This window comes from Spodoptera frugiperda, chromosome 1 (genome assembly GCF_023101765.2).
Source record: "Spodoptera frugiperda isolate SF20-4 chromosome 1, AGI-APGP_CSIRO_Sfru_2.0, whole genome shotgun sequence".
Taxonomy (NCBI): domain Eukaryota; kingdom Metazoa; phylum Arthropoda; class Insecta; order Lepidoptera; family Noctuidae; genus Spodoptera; species Spodoptera frugiperda.
The window spans coordinates 3,991,739-4,008,544 of NC_064212.1; the positions used below are offsets into that span (position 1 = coordinate 3,991,739).

At 37.0% G+C, this 16,806-nt stretch overlaps 2 protein-coding genes across 7 annotated transcripts; one reads left to right on the plus strand and one right to left on the minus strand.

Moving 5' to 3' along the window:
• Positions 1–111: 111 nt before the first annotated feature.
• LOC118273011 (mannose-P-dolichol utilization defect 1 protein homolog) lies at positions 112–2,349 on the plus strand. Its single transcript, XM_035589740.2, has 4 exons — positions 112–347; positions 479–677; positions 963–1,167; positions 2,025–2,349. The coding sequence occupies exons 1-4, from the start codon at positions 260–262 to the stop codon at positions 2,280–2,282; spliced, it is 750 nt and encodes a 249-aa protein (XP_035445633.1). The 5' UTR covers positions 112–259; the 3' UTR covers positions 2,283–2,349.
• Positions 2,350–3,127: 778 nt separating this feature from the next.
• LOC118273012 (tetratricopeptide repeat protein 14 homolog) lies at positions 3,128–13,253 on the minus strand. 6 transcript variants are annotated; one of them, XM_035589745.2, is made up of 19 exons: positions 13,096–13,253; positions 12,594–12,903; positions 12,070–12,146; positions 11,529–11,651; positions 10,906–11,126; positions 9,360–9,500; positions 8,602–9,278; positions 7,829–8,064; positions 7,548–7,717; positions 7,043–7,192; positions 6,812–6,880; positions 6,193–6,378; positions 5,716–5,806; positions 5,484–5,618; positions 5,127–5,347; positions 4,748–4,924; positions 4,224–4,472; positions 3,982–4,104; positions 3,128–3,891 (listed from the first exon to the last, which is right to left on the minus strand). In XM_035589745.2, the coding sequence occupies exons 2-19, from the start codon at positions 12,892–12,894 to the stop codon at positions 3,723–3,725; spliced, it is 3,516 nt and encodes a 1,171-aa protein (XP_035445638.1). In that variant the 5' UTR covers positions 12,895–12,903; positions 13,096–13,253; the 3' UTR covers positions 3,128–3,722. The 6 variants fall into 6 exon arrangements, with proteins under 6 accessions (XP_035445638.1, XP_035445637.1, XP_035445636.1 ...); XM_035589744.2 differs by having other exon boundaries at positions 5,472–5,618; XM_035589743.2 differs by having other exon boundaries at positions 7,515–7,717.
• Between the last annotated feature and the right edge of the window lie 3,553 nt (positions 13,254–16,806).

Genomic DNA, 16,806 nt, shown 5'->3' on the forward strand with positions numbered 1-16,806 from the left:
GGGCTTTTTTTTTCTAGGAGTCAAGGAAATATTTTTATTCATTGACAACACTTACTGTTACGTCAAAATTGTCACAGTACTGTCGTGTCATCAATGTCAAACTAATTCAATTTCCGGTATTTTATTTATTACGTGAACTTTGTTCGTAGCCGGTTGTTGTAGTTGATAAGGCAATAAATCAATAAATGTTTTAGATGTATTGAACAAATAATAGATATACTATTTATTAGCTGTTACGACTTCGAAGTACATAAGCATAATGGCAGAATTTTTGAAAGGTTTATTGTTATCGGTTTTAACTGAGAAATGCTACGAAGAATATTTCGAGAAATTCAACTTTCTCGATGGTAATTATGTGCTACATATTTTGTTGGACTGCTCAAATTCTTTAAACCACAATGTTTAATGTGTTGTATGAGTCCTTTACTTGTGTACTTATTCATATTCATAAAGATTTTACGTTTTTTTATTATTTCAGGTCCTTGTATGACCGCGACCCTTAGTAAAGGTCTCGGCATCGGTATCATTGCCGGCTCTATTCTTGTGAAAGTTCCTCAAATATTGAAGATTTTAGGCAGTAAGAGTGCAGAGGGCATCAATATTTATGGAGTGTACTTGGAGTTGTTTGCTATCACAGCAAACTTTGCTTACAGTTGTGTTATGGGATTTCCATTTAGGTAAGTCTTACTTATTATCAATTTATGAGAACTTAAATACTATCAGCTTCACAGTTTCGGATGTGTAAACAAAACAATAGAAAATTAATAGACAGAAAAGTATAAAACAAACTATAGAATGGGTATAATAGGTAATATAAGTCCAATTCAATCTGTTAAAATAAATCCTGACTAGTTTCAGCCACAACCATTTTACCTCAATTGTGTTCACTTGTTCAGCTAGTGTGCTCACAGTTATCTGTGCGCTCATAGCCAATTTTAGTCAGGAATTTATCTATTTTTCAGTGCATGGGGAGAAGGCACATTCTTAGCGATACAAACAGCCATTATTGCCGCACTCGTACTGCACTATGGAGGGTCAACAGGCACCGCTGGACTCTTCCTGGCCACATATGCAGGCATTGTGTCCGCTCTAGTCAGCGGTGTGACTCCCACAGATGTTCTGTGGACCATGCAAGCTGTTAATGTGCCTATAATTGTTATAGCCAAGGTAAAAAACTGCTTTTATACTATTTATTAAAATATTTTCCATTTAGCTATTAACAATTCTTATTGGATAAACTAAGGTGCTTAGGATTTTGGCTCAAACATGTTTATTACACTTGTTTTTTTACAAAAGTTATTAGGTTTTTTACAAATAGTCATGTTTTATTCTATAGTAATACAAAAACTTTTCTCATTCTGTTTATGATAATTAAAACCTATTGTAGATTCTCATACTGAAAAATGCTTTTTGTAACTTAGATACTTATTTCACTGAACAATAATATAAGATTTATATCTACAAAGCAGTCTTTACAAATATAACTAATAAACTTTGCATATTTCCAATATTATGATAATTTGAACATTTACATGAAAGTCCTATAGGTACTGAATTTATAATAAGAGATTATGTAAAATGTTTACGTGGTTGCAGTTTAAACGACGGTAACTATGTTAAAAACATTACAGACGTAATCAAAAACATCAATCATTGATAATAGTATACAAAAACTATATTATGCATTATAATAATATATTCCCAACCCAAAGACCTTGGGAATCTGAAATATTTAACTAAAGAATAATCCTAACATTGTATTGTTTTGACTAAACAAAACCAGTTAAGTTACTATTAATCATTAGGTTAATTTAGTCATATTATGACTAAGTTAATTTTATGAATAAAATACTCTATCTTTTATAATTTTATTTGAGCCATCAGTCATTCTATACATTTTATTTGTGTACCTACTTATAACTAGTTGTTTGAGGTTTATAAGTCCGGTTAAAAAATGCTTTAGAAACCAAGAAGTCTTGTATATCATTTAAACATACCTAATCTAATGTTTCTTGTCTTTACAGTCTATCCAAGTAATCACGAATTACAAGAATGGTAGCACTGGACAGTTATCAGCGATTACGTGTCTGCTACTGTTTGGAGGCAGTATAGCTAGAATATTCACATCACTGGTCGAAACCGGAGACTTCATCATTATTGTCACATACTGCGTGTCCACTGTGGCTAACGGCGCCATAGTAGCGCAACTCTTCTGGTACTGGAACGTCGGAAAGGGAACCCAAACCCAAACCAAAAATAAGAAAAAGAAGAAACATGCATAATTTTTAATATTTTAATTCCTATTTATTTTTCTTATCAATGAAATGTTATTAAAACATTTTTACCTCAGATTTGGATTTTTATTTATCTAGTGATAAAGAAAGATAAATGCGATTTATGAAGGAGTACAAAATCAATAAACACATTGTGTTATGCAATAAAGTCGATACCTGGTACTAATGAATATAGGCAGGGAAAACATTATCAGTTGGTTTCATTAATATGATAAAAAAATATAGGTACCTTTTATATACTTTACCGCGGTACTCATTAATGGTTACAATCCAGTAGCAATTGTTTTCGATACAAAATCGTTACTAAGGAATAGTTTATCATTATATGCCTCTGTGTGCGGCAGTTTATAAGATGGCACCTGCCAACTAACTTACTTTATAACTACAGTAAAACGGGGTGAATAGGTACAGGGAAATTCTTCATAGTATCTATTCACCCTTCTTCTGTCCCTATTCACCCCATTTTACTGTTACTTATTCAACTTAAGGGCTACCTAATATTTTTTTCGATCTGGGAAAGATACGAGGGTGCATTTGTTTGTAAATTATTTATAGTCCAGTCATTGTAATGATAATGGGTTATATTATAAGTTCATTTTTATTTATGGTATAAGCCCTGATGGTAAGCAATCGCCGGCGCCCATGGACACCCGAAACACCAGAGGCATTACAAGTGCGTTGCTGGCTTTTTGGTGGTTAGGATTTTAAGCGTTGTTGGGGAATCGGGGTAAGAGTGGGGGCTCACTCATACAACGAAACAACGCAAGCGTTGTTTCACGTCGGTTTTCTGTGAGGCCGTGGTATCACTCCGGTTTATAAATAAAACAACATAATACATTGAAAGTCACTTTATAGAATTAGTTATACCAATTACAAATAAAAGATTATTTATTATAGTGACTGACTATGCTATTCCATTCCGTCAAACTTTGGAATGATCTGTTTATCGAGTGGAAATTGGAATAACAATTAGAAACCAAAAAATGGATGCGGTATTTAATTGCAAAGCATTTAGTAAGCTGTATTTCATAAGAAAACATAAATGCGTAACCGGTATTCTAATCTACGTACATTCACGAAAAACAGAAAAGGAATACATTCATATTGTACTCTATACCTATATTTACAACTAATCATAACTAGAATACATTTTGCAATAAAAATCGACCGTGAATAACTGATGTATGGGAATATAGAAACCTAAAAATAAGATTAGAACAGATAGTTAGATGAAATAAGATAAGCTGCACCTGCTCTCTAATAAGGTTATCTATCATTCCAGAAAAGAGATTTAGAGTTAAATTTAAATTTGTTAGTAGATCAGTTAATTCACAGTCAAGTACGTAGGTAAGGTGATGAGCACCTAAACAATATTTAGAACATAACCGTAAAACTAGCACTCTGTGGCAAAACCAAACTCTTGTGATTTTATTCTTTGGGGGCTTGTTCGGCGGGTTGCTTCTCCTCCGGGTGGGCGTTTCTCTCGGGCTCGTTTCCATCAGCCCACTTTCCGTCGTATTCTTTTCTGTCCACGTACCTTTCTTCTTCATATTCACCCTCGCTACGATGGCTATCGCGTTCCGAGTAACGGGAGTAGCTGTTAAAAGTAACATAAAATTAGTAAATGTCTGATTAAATAATTACTGAAATAATTTTATTTCAACACTTTTATTGATATTGTGCTTACCTGTCCCTATCTTTGTCTCGTCGTTCTGGGCTGTAAGACCTGGATCTGCGTGGTCTTTCAGGACTGCGTGATCTTGAATAACGACCGCCCCTGCGATCTCTAAAGTCACGGAAACCACCACCCCTGCGAAAAAATGTAATCCAATTATGACTTTCACAATTTTGAAAAAAAAAAATTGTTGTGTTTTATTCATATTGTAAAATAAATATATAGTTACTAAAATTAAATAGTCTATGCCTTACCTGAAGGGTCTGCCACGGCCACCACCGCCTCGGCGTGGCCTGAAGGGTCGTCCTCCTCTAGAGCGGTTGTCGCGCCATTCTTGTTGGAACCGACGTCCATCGTCGCGGCGGAAGTCTCCACCGCCACCGCGGCCGCGGCCCCGTCCGCCGCCCCCGCCGTTGTACGTGTGGAAGCGGGGACGGTAGTACGTGCCACGCTCATACCCACCGCGACCTCGCCAGTTCCCGCGACGCACGAAACGACGGAACCTACAGTGGATCCATTATTAAAATGTGTTGCTTTCATATAACACAAATTGTTCATGCAAATGATTGTAATAAATTATCGTTTAGTAGTCATCATGCTGTGAGAGGGATCTAGGGTCAAAAACTGTGTTAGTCAATTAATCTAAGTTAGCTCATTTGTTATTTTATTACGAGGCATTTACATTACAGAGTTTTATTAGGTATATGCAATTAGACTCAAATGAAAAGTAAAGCATAAAATTACAGGGATAAATTAAAACACACAACAGCAAAAATACCTTGAGCCAGACCGTGATCGAGATCTGCTGCGAGAGTAGTAGGAGCGGCTCGCGTCGGAGCGAGAGCGGGAGCGAGGCGAGCCCGAGCGACGTCGCCGCGACGCCACCGAGCCACTCGCGCTCGATGCAGACCGCGAGCGAGACCGGGACCGGGACCGGTACTTACGTGGTCGCGACCTTAACAAATACTAAATCATGTACCAGAAATATTCGAAAAAATTTGATCATAAGATACATGATGATCCAAATCTTGGTGCAATATGAATGATTTCCAATCCACCTTTTACTGATTGTTAGGTTTGAATTCTTAGTTGAAGTTAATCAATTTATTAAGAAGCTACGTTATGTAAGCCTCAGAAAAATGTAAAATATGTCCCACCTGCTCCTAGAACGTTTGGATCTTCTATCGTCATCAGAGGAGTTAGATGAATGCCTTCTCGGTGAAGGCGGTGAGCGTGGTCGGCGTCCTGAAGGGGAGGGTGGTTTGATGCGCGTCACAAATTGTTCTGGTCGTCCATCACCAACAGATACCGGTGTTTCGCCCTCTTGAGCTAGTCGGAATGAACCGAACTTGTCTAGGACTATGTTGCCCTTACGGACCTGAAACAGTGAATGTATGCCTTATGTTTTAGATGAACAAAATAAATTGCTAAATGGCAATGAAGACATATATTTTCGTATTAAAAGGGAGGAGGTTTAAGCGTAGATAGTAATAGACTCGTACATGTTCACTTACTGGATGTGAGGGCTCAGTACCGGGCGGGTCGGGCTCTCGCTTGTTTGGTGGTGGGGCAGACGGCAGTGGAGGCGGCTCCTTCATTGCCATTGCCCTACGTACCGATACGTTCTTATCCCCACTTGACGGAGAAGGCTAATTGAAATGAATAATAACATTAGTAAAACAGCAAGACATAAAATACAAACAGTATATAAAATATTAATTCTATTTAGAATGTCGGTTATCTCACCTTATTATTTTCTTGTGAATCATCTGAGCTGTCTTCAAATGCATAATGTTCTTTATAACCCTTTGGCACCGGTGTTTCCTTCTTCTTGACCCTGTAATATTTATTAATTTTAAAACCTATTGCGTACAGTCTTACTTGCACTTATATAGAACACTTATAGTGAATGAGAGATAATTAATTTCTGCATACACAAGTAAAATAAATATAAGGTTTGAAAAAAAAAAACAAAAAAAAATTGGAGTGTAGTAGATGCGAAAAGAAAATGTCGTATCTGTAAATTAATTATCTCGTGCTAATTGTAACAGTCAAATAAAAAAGAGGCCGGATTTCTAGCCTGTTTGAAAATAAAATAATCTTAGCATTGTTTGAAAAAATAAAAAATAAGCGCATGTGGTTTTAAAAATGAATACGGGGCCTGCACCACTCGACACGTGCACGCTAGTGACCGTGAAGTAGGCGAGGTGGCGCGGCACGTACGTGTCTTTGACCGCGCTCATGGACATCTTCCACTTGGGCTTCTCGAGCGGCGGCGGCGGCGCCTGGTCTATGGGGCTGAGCGAGCCGCGCCCGTCGCGCTTGTGCAGCACCTCCTTCTCCACCATTACGTGGTACGCGCTCAGCTTGGACTCCAACTCCTCGAGCCCGTGCATATCGTCTAGCATCCTGATGAATACACATTTAATAAATAAATGCTCACAACGACACATATTCATTGCAATACAACAAAAATAGTTTTGCTGTCACTCTTTTACACAATTTGTATAAAAGACAAAAGTTAGTGAATCAATTTAAATATTAAGTGTGTTTATAAATAGGCTATGGTGTCCAATACGGGCAAGCGGAATGCTCCCTTGATAAAATAACACGTTTACGGCTAACACACGAAGCGTAATAGCAACTACGTACCAGAATGATTATGAGCAGAAAACAGTTATTTTTATGTTACATTACAGGCAATTTGTAGTTTGCTTGCGCAGTTATTATTTATTTATTAAGAGTATTGTATAACAGGCATCTTTTATTTGACTTATACAATTAGCGGCGGCATTAGACTGACTTGCTACTTATTAATTCTATGTACTATGTGATTTGTTACCTCTTATCGTGTTTTCTATCGTATTCACCGTCAGAACTGAGGTCTCGCTTCTTACTCTTCAATTCTTTTCTGTAACATCAATTAATGAACTTATTACTCTGAGACTACTCTATCTAGGGCAGTATGAGAAATCTTTCGGCTTTTATTTTTCTTTCCAAGAGAGAAAGTAAGACTCAAGTATGGGAATGTTTTCAGTTCAAAAGTTCTTCTCATGAAAATTGACCGACGTACCTGATAGCGTCTCTAAGTTTCTTGTCTCCGATGCTGTCGAGGTCGCGTAGACTGTACTCATTGTTGGCGGCAGCGCGCGCTAACTTCGCTTTTCTCTTTTCTTCCCTTTCCTGTTCCTTGCGCTTTCTCTTAGACTCCTTTTTCTTCTTCCTATAAAATATTTGTAGTTTATTGCAATTAGTTCTGTTCTGAAGTAGGAGTCGCTAATGTAAATGAGTGCTTTTGTTCAGCAGTGAACATATCCAGCTAATGATGAATGTAGGTCATACATGGTATTACTTTAATAGTTATTCAGTAATGATTAATGATACAATTAAATTAGAAATTAAATAATAGTGCTAAAATTATGAGCGGTTAGTATTATCTTGAGGTTGAGCAAAGTATATTTTGAGGCAAAAAATTTAGTCAAACCAAAAATAAAAGCTTTTCATCATCCTAATTAATTTACAGTGAAGCTGGTAACTTTGCTCACCCCAAACAGAACAGATCAGTAAAGGGTACCGACTTGTCTTTCTTCTTCTTTTTCTTCTTGTCGCGGTCAGCGCCGGGCTGCGGCTGCTGTCCCAGTTCCTGCATCTTGCGGTTGCGCTTGTACTGCGCAGTTTCTTCTAAGAAATTCCGCACCTTGTCTTCATAGTCTGAATCCTCTTTGGTCATTTCTAAGAACTTGCGTACCTGTAAATTAATTGCAGGTTTTTTTATCTTCTTTGTTCTCTTATAAGACCAATTCACGCCATGTTTTAAGATAACAAAAACAACATTCATGCATTCTAATAAGAATCTTACCTTTAATTCATAATCAATATCTGCTTGAGACCTCTGTGGCTCAGGGTTGACTTCTTCGACCGGTGGCGGCGGCGGCTGGTATCCGTACGGGTGGTTGAACTGAGAGTTGTGAGTACGAGAGCCGGCCTCGGGCGCGCCGAGCATCTCCATGCGCTTACTCAGCGGCGACAGCGAGCGCTGTCGCTTGCTGTTAGGTTGAGACCGGCGCTTCTTCTTGCGATTAGGACCTTCCGAATCTGTGAAGAACCATTTCATTGCACATTATTAATTATTGTTCCATTTCTAACTTCTACAGCATGCATGCATACAAGTGCTTTTTAAACCTCAATCATACACATTCAGACAAATTCAATGAAGAATGTACATTTTATCGGTTAGTTTGTGAAAATCTAAGATAGTGAAGTAGGAAGATACTATTTACAATACTTCAGCTTTATTGTAAGTGCATGGCATGGGTATTGGTAGAGTATATTATGATGAAAGAATTTGTGTGCTGTTGAACAAATACAAAAGTTGAAGATCCCATGGCCAGATTGCAAAAGCAGCTTTAATCATGCATTTTTTTATAAATTTATAGATATGTCCTACCCAATTTTGGCCACTCAGTCGACAGCTTGGCTGAGTGTGATGCTGAATTAAGGGTTGTCGACACAATCCACACAGAACCAAATATGTTTTGTAGGATAAGGTTTTGTACTATTCAGATCAGTTGATAACTATCCATTTCTCTTGAGTTGATAAAGGACATTTCAAAAATATATTTAAAACATTACCACTTGTTTCGGATGAGGACGACGAGGAGTCCGATGATGAACTGGAGCTCGACGAGTCAGATGACGATGACGAAGAACTGCTCGACCGCTTCTTCTTACCCTTGCCGCGCTTCTTTTTCTTCTTCTTATCTTTCTTATCAGTCAAATTCAATAACTGCTTCAACGTCTCTTTCATCTCGTACGACTTTGCCCCTGTCAATCCAGGCAGTAACAACTCTGCTGGTTCAATTAAAGGCTTGGTCGTAGATGTCTTGCTCTTTAAGAAATCGAGAGAGTTTTGCGCCTCTTCATGGAAAGGTATGATGGCTAAACAATCTTCATACGCTTTCTGTGCTTCAGTAATCTTGTTTTCGTCCTCGTAACTGCGGCCTAGTGCGACTAGTGTCTCTCCTAGATACTTTCTAGCATTAGCATGGTTGGGATTCAATTTCAAGGATGTTTCGAAATCTTCTATGGCCTTTTTAAATGTTCCACTATTGGCATAAAGTGCTCCCCTTGCAACTAATCCCTCGACATTTCTTGGATCGATGCTCAACGCTTTATTAAGACACTGGAAAGCTTCAGAGTGACGGCCGGCTTTGAAATGTTCTATACCTTCTGCAACTGAACGGAATGCCCACTTGCTGGCTTGTGCTTGACGCAGTTCATCAGCATATTCTGTCGGTACAAACCCTCCCCTGTGACAAAAACGTGGTATTATTAAAATATATTCTAGCATTTGTATAGGAAAAATTTTAAGGATCCGTAATTCAACTTACCTCAAAGATGGAAAATTGGTGCAGTGCATGTTGGAGATTCCGAGCAGTTCAGAAAGATATTGGACGCAGTTGGGGTTATTGAAGCCAGGACTCTTCTCCAATATGGCTTCATAACTCTCTCCCTTCATATCCACTGTTTTCCTGCAGGAAATTTACGAAAGTAAGTAATGTGGCAATGAGTTTAAGTAATTAATTGTCCTTTTATAATGGAGTATTTTCACTGAGATGAGAATAATTTCTTCAAAGAAGTTTTTATATAGTTTCAAGCATTTAATTCCTAAAGTGTTTGCTTAGTGTCACACATACGTTTATCCTCACCTGTTCCAATGTAGCTGTTCAAAAAATGTTATGTTACTTGTATTTTATTTCTTTCACACATAAATATAACATCATAGATTAGGTGATGCCGCCTCGACAATGTGACATTAATATTACCGGGACATTCACTAAGGTCACAACATAATTCAGTAGGTGTGACACGTCTTGACAAATCCTCGCTATACCTAGAAAAGAACACCCTAAAATAATACAGGGAGTGTACATCCACTGGCGTGGAAGGTATGTCGGACACAACGATGTGAACTGCCACTCTATCTTGGAACTATTGAGTCATCTCGCAGAGCCTCACGTCAATCTGCTAAATTGATAAGCGCCGGGAGCGAGTCCTTTATAATAATAAATAACTCCAACATCCAATAAATGTTCATTATAAAAGTCCAATCAATACGTCTCAGATAATGCTGGAATGTTAAACATTAGCTTTAATACAGAATAACATGTTGCTTTTTAGATATAAGATTGAAGAGACCCTAAAATAATATTTGTACTGACCTTTTCCATTTTATGTCAAAAAACAAAAGATGTGTAAATAATTTGAATACTTTGAAAAATCCTCAACATATATGTGCAGGAATCTCGTTGAAATATATATTATAAACATCCTTCAAGAATCCCAAGGTTTGTTCACATCAGATCAAACTTTGAACAAATATCATGCAATCTTTTTCACAAGTTGGTGAACAGTGTGACTTTGTACTGAAAAGTGATCATAAACCAGTGAAAACATACATCCAACACTCCTGCTGATACACTTACACATATACCTACCGAGTGTACATATTTGATTCAAATAGTTGAGTGACAGTTGACAAACACAATCTGTTAATTTTAATGAGTATCTAAAAACCAGAGGTATTCTTGTATTCCTTCCACATACTAAGAACTCAATTTACATGTGATAGTGTTCCATTTCTTGAAATCCCATTAGTACTTTTTTGGTTTGTTCCTTGTCTATGATTTTTCAGTTGTTAACTTTCAAATCTCTTCAGTCTTAACATTCTGCTATGTTCATAAATATCTTCCAAGTCATTATTCCTTTTGTCCAATAAATAAAAAAAATACCACTGTTTTTGTAGGCTCAACAAACAACTGAACTACAAATAAATACATGAAAACACTATGTTTGTGTAAAGCAAAACTTTAAACCTGTAAAATAGTGTAGGGACAATGTGATTACTCAGTAGTGTGTTATCGAGTCTGTACGTACTTGTAGATGAGTGGGAAGTCGTCAGTGCTGAGTAGGCCCAGTGGTGGCTTAGGCGGAGGGTCATCCGGGCCTCGCGTCACACCCTTCATGCCGCACACCATTTTGTCGGTGTCAGGGATAACTTCTATCACTTCGCAGCATACAGTGTCATTCATCAGGTAGTTTCTTGATACGTTTTTCTTGTCCACAGCAGGTATGATATTTGTAACTGGTAAAAATGCCTAAAGACAAAAAAGAAAACACTGAATTGACAATGTTAATACATTATATTTAAAAAGTGTCTTTGAACTAGTTACAAAAATTAGTCATTCAATGATTTTGAGTCCCAGTGACACCCACATAAATACCAAAAGTTGTAACAGTCGTGTTAGTTTCATTTTGTACACTGTGTGGGTGGCAACTTTCATCATTCCTATGTACTTATATGGGCTGACCACATATTGCCATTCTAATTTAAGCTGAACTGTGAGTCTTATGGACAAATATGAATGCCCATCAAAACAGCAGTTTTGTATCAGAATTTGTGATCAAATATTGAATAATAGCATGAATGAAAAATCATCATATCATGTTATTTTCTACTTAATCTCAATACAAATAAATTTCATAATATTGTGCAATACCTTCACATTGATGTCAGCTACATATCTTGAGGTTGGTCCGGCAGTGCATAGCACCTTTAACATCATACCAGATGTTGTCCTGTTGATGACTGCTCCTATAATAAGTTCTCCCGTCTTCACATTCTGGAATAGAAGAGTGAAATAACAGTTTAAAAACAATGCATTAGTAGTATTGCACAAATGTACATTCCTTGGCTGAGAGGTAAACCTTTTAGTCATTCAATTAGTGGTGCTAGGTCATTGATATATAGCATTGTTTTACAATTCTGGCAGTAGTAATTTCTGATGAATAGCAATGTGTTGCTACAGTAATAACTATGGTATTCCCTTCACCCTTGAACATGACAAAGAGATTGAGCGGGATAAACAATCCAAGTATTAATCTAGCTTTTGCCCATAACTTTGTACATGCAATCCTGTTTTTTGTGGTTCCCATAAGATTTTCGGGAAATCCTTGATAGAAGAATCCTGTTGGTCTTACCTCTCACCAATTTTTAGCTAATTTGATTTAAATTCTTGAGTTATAAATATATAGACTTACATCAAAGAAATGTCTCAATCTTGCTGACTTGTCTACACTCAAAAATGTTTCAAAAGGCGGCATCAGTGCATATAGATCTGAAACAAATGTTGAAATGTGTTAATACAGAATACACATTTTAATATGCATAAAGACAGCTGTGTGTATTATTCCTTAAAGAGTTGAATTGAACATAGTAACTACAGTCAGAATGTAAATTATATTAAAGTAATGAGGATAATTACATTTTATCTTTCAAGGCCATCATAAACTATGATAAACAACATTCTTTTTTTTTTCTGACCTTACTTAGGCATAATAAAGGTAACTATTTGTAATTCAACTTATTTACCATTATTGTCTTTTATGCTGACAATAAATTATACCAGAATTGAAGATATTGATTGGAGTTGGAGTATTCAAATATTATTATTGTCACACTACTATGGCAACACCCACAAGACAAGCCAAAATTCCAGGATATGCATGTTTTTTTAGTATAGCAGGGTCTTATCAAAAATAAGAAGATAATGTTTAATACTCACTGTCTTCTGGTACAGGCGCGTCAGTTCCAAGGCTTGATGATGATGGGGTTTCTTCCATTATTGAAGTATCAAACAAAGCGTTAGCCTCTTTGGCAATAAACTGATGTAGCTTTAAACGTTTTCCTCGATCTTGGAACGTCAAGTGCTTGTGTCTCGACTGATACACAGCGAAATCCAGAGCGCCCACGCCAATTTTAGATAAGTCGTCTTCTCCTCTTTCTGCCTCCCAAGTTTTTTGTAATTGCTGTCCATGATAATTTATGGACTGCGTCACTAAGGACGCATCCAATGACGTGTCCATACTACTGCACTGTAAATAAGTAAGAGAAAATTAATACACTTGATTGGTATAAGACATCACATTTCAAATAATAGTCTCAAAACTCAATGAAAGTGAGAGTTTCTGAAAGCCGATCGACGCCATTTTGGCAAATTTTAACCACGGAATAATTAACGATTTACTATTGCTATTGTTAATTTGAGTACTAAAACTGTAGCTTACCTTAACAATCTCAATGTTTAGTTATATTTTGTGTGCAAATCAGTGAAATATATTTACTTTTTTTTGAAATAAGGAACACATTCGTGAACCAAATCCACACTCGTGTGAAATGGCGACGAATGAGTGAATGAACGATTGAACTAAACAAAATTGAACCATTTGTTTACAAGAAATGAAGAAGGAATGTAGTAACAACTCTAAATACGAGGCTTTTTGCTTCATTCCTTAATTCCAAATTAATTGTTCTTGCTTTTTGTTGGTCCGCAAAGACTGATCTTTAAGATATTGGATTTGAATTGGGAAAGGGGACAGGCACGACACTTATGGACATCTACGACACCAGAGGAGTTGCAGATGTATTGCGTAGCGCTTGTAAACAAACGATAACATAACATAACAAGATTGTAAGTATGAAAATACAATGGAAATACATCACATACATACAAAAATATTTAAAACTAAGCGTGACTTTATCTTTCATAACTTCTGTACTGCAGTGTGCCACCTACAACGTACCTCCATTTCTACCAATTAATTCACTTTTGGGAACAGCGTGTAAAGTTCCTTAAAGTCGGAAAACGGAGGATCGTCCGACAAGGCAACGTGATCATCCTTGACGGATTACTGCCCAACAGTTGTAGACTGTAGGTGTATTAGAATTTACTATCAGTGTTATTCGAGAGCATTGCGTGTTGTACGACTTGTGACGTCATCAGTAACATCACACTACCATGAATAGGAGCCGAGCAGCAGGTTTAACCGCGCAGCAGTACGCAAGTTTTTTATGCCTGATGCATAGCTGTCAGCAAATATCGAATGGAGATTAATAAATAAATATAAAAAATACGTTAACTTATTTTATGTTATCTTTTGTTAAATTCTTGTTTTCGGGGAAGAGAATTGCGATGTTAGGTATAATTAGTGTGTTGTGAAAATTATTCTGTGGTTGTGCCAAAAAATACTTAATATAGCTAAATAAAATAGTTTAGGATAGTTATTCCGAGAAGAAATTGAACCCGCGATACCTACGTCGCGCAGCCGCTCCCGTTGCTGCAACTACTATGCAAATCGTGTAGCATGATTGTAAATCTAGCTATCATCTTACTAGAGCTATTCTTCCTGAGAAATTCTATTTTCCCTGAGAAATACAACCCGGGTACTACTTATTTACTCAGACCTCGAAAAGAGGTCTGAGTAAATAAGTAGTTTCTAAGTCTGTGTGCTCCATCTTCAGCCGCATCTTCGCTGGGTTGGTGGCCAAACGCAGACTTATCAACGACAATTGAACAACAAACGAAATTGCACGGTATTTTATATTTTGGTATCGATATAAAAAGAAGGAGATCACTATACAACTCCTTTATAAATAATCTTCTCATATGTTACGAAAAATAAGGTCAGATAAAAAAAGTTTAGGTACTACACCTATGATTTTGTACGCCACCTAGATAAAATCTAAACCAGTACAAAACACGAACAAAAGCTCAGAATCCTTTCTAAAAAAAAAAAATCAATCGCATCTTACACATATTAGATACTTAGTTATAACCATAACGCATATTTTTTCTCAAAGGATACTAAAGGATATAACACAATGTAGCCTCCTAATATTTTATAATAATGTAGATATACCGGCCATATCTTGCATACTTCAAAGCGGCCATAAAGCGTCATTGGGAAGGTCTCACTTCTATAGAGAGGCGAATACAAAAGACGAAAAGAGGGCTAGGTAATGGCAGACACAATGGAATACTGTTTGGACTAGGAGGCGGCCCGCCCTCCCTAACTCCGTACAATGGTCCACCGCGAAACTTATTTTATTCCTCCACACTTATTTATTTTTTGTACCTATCTACTTTCAAGTTTTACACGTGAATGCTTACGATTGTGTGCCGGCCATTGTTGTAAAAATAGATTTTAAATGAATCATTTTGTTGTAATAATATGGTTTCTTTTGCTTTGAATGTGGTTATATGAGAATTTTAAATATTGTCTTGTGAGAAATTTTAATTTTTCATACTTGTATTAAACGAAGTGAAGGTGAAATTAAATACAAATACTTTAGTAAATACTATACCGAACTCGTTAACTACATTTTCTAATGAGAAAAATCAAAACCATTTCTACATAAATATCTTCAGAGTTCAGATTGGAATATAAAATAATAATTGAAAGCTTACACATTATATAAACTTATGAATGTCAGACATGATAAAAACACACATAATTATATTATAGTAAAAACTAAAATCATTAAATAATAATAAATTAATCGCCGGTTGTCTGTAGACTTCGCTTACCGCACGTGCTACGAAGTGCTACGCGGCGGCTACGACGATCCACTTGTTTGACTGTCGCCCAATTGCGGGCTTGTAACATCTTTTATCTCCTGAATTTTTTTCTGGTATAGGTATGAAACACTGTTATGTTCGTTTTAGTTTTCAATTTGTGTACAGGCAACGTTAGTTATTATGACGCCAATCAAAGTTATGCCTCCATCACAGCCTCCATTCAGCACGAACAAAACCACGCTCCAACGACCTTTTAACAATCAACAAGGCCGTGTGCACAAAATGAAAGATCAATTCATACAGAAAACTACTGTTTCCATTAATATCAGTTATTTTGACACGCAATACACGCCGGCCACAATGTGGATGCTACCAAAATATTCGTAATGGAATCTTTTTGGTTGGTAATAAGGTGGTTTATGATTTGGCAATTAGAGTATTGAGTGAACGATTAGTGGTTGTGTGTGTGTATGCAAGGTGTATTGTGCAGGTTCACACAATACGCGGCGCGGCTTTGTGTCTCGCGTTCGCGCCATTGTAGTCGGACATATTACCCAACGTTTCCACATTGTATCTGCTCCTGCTGTCTCTGGCTTCTTCCTTTGATGGGACATATCTTATTTGTCGTACGCACTATTGTGTTACACAGTTACTACTTATTCGTGTTTTTTGTGTTCACAGATTCTTATAAGAATGCTATTGTTATTGGGTTCTATACATTCGGTTTCCAGTAGGTGTTGACAATAAACTAAGCTCTTGAAATATATTTTTGTTTGCTTCTTCTTGCATAACTCGTAAAATTTTCTCAGCAACTTTCTTATGCATAAAAATAACCAATAGGCGAGGTATTAGAAATAGAGGTACCTAATCCTTTTTTTCTTATTGGAAAAACTTTATTCTAATGTAATCGAGCTATTATTTTGCAGCTAATAACTATTCATCGCATCAATTGAAAAGATTTTTCAAAAATCTGTAATCATAAGCTGGGTAACTAAAGTTCTATTCTCCTTCCCGTCCATAAATAGTTAGCTAACTAAAGTCAATGTATTGTAAACATTTAATTATGTCGTAAGAGGGAAATGCATTATGCAAGGGTAGGTATGCGAAAGGGTGAATGTTGACCACAGTGCCCGTGGATGCGCGAGCTCGGTGCGCGGGCTTGAATAATGTCGAGCCAGGCGTTCGCCGGCCGGCTCGCAGTCTGTGCCCGGCCCCCATCACACGCGTAGGTCTCGGCGACACTACCGCCACTGTCCGAACGAACTTTTTCGTAAACTTATTTTCCCGCCAGCTCTGTTTTTTGAATTTTCTTCGTCGTTTTCGGGGTGTTCGTGATTGTTGTGTGCCAGAATATTTTTTTGTGTGAATTTTATGTGGATGCGTGCTGTGTGTTGTGCCTTTATTGGGAATTTATTGGAGT

Coding starts and splice junctions, on each gene's coding strand:
- LOC118273011 (XM_035589740.2), top strand. CDS start 260: ATGGCAGAATTTTTGAAAGGTTTATTGTTATCGGTTTTAACTGAGAAA. Junction 348..478: donor GAAATTCAACTTTCTCGATG/GTAATTATGTGC, acceptor TTATTATTTCAG/GTCCTTGTATGACCGCGACC. Junction 678..962: donor GTTATGGGATTTCCATTTAG/GTAAGTCTTACT, acceptor TCTATTTTTCAG/TGCATGGGGAGAAGGCACAT.
- LOC118273012 (XM_035589742.2), bottom strand. CDS start 12,894: ATGGACACGTCATTGGATGCGTCCTTAGTGACGCAGTCCATAAATTAT. Junction 8,065..8,601: donor GTCCTCATCCGAAACAAGTG/GTAATGTTTTAA, acceptor GGTTCTTCACAG/ATTCGGAAGGTCCTAATCGC. Junction 7,193..7,514: donor ACTGATCTGTTCTGTTTGGG/GTGAGCAAAGTT, acceptor AATATTTTATAG/GAAGAAGAAAAAGGAGTCTA.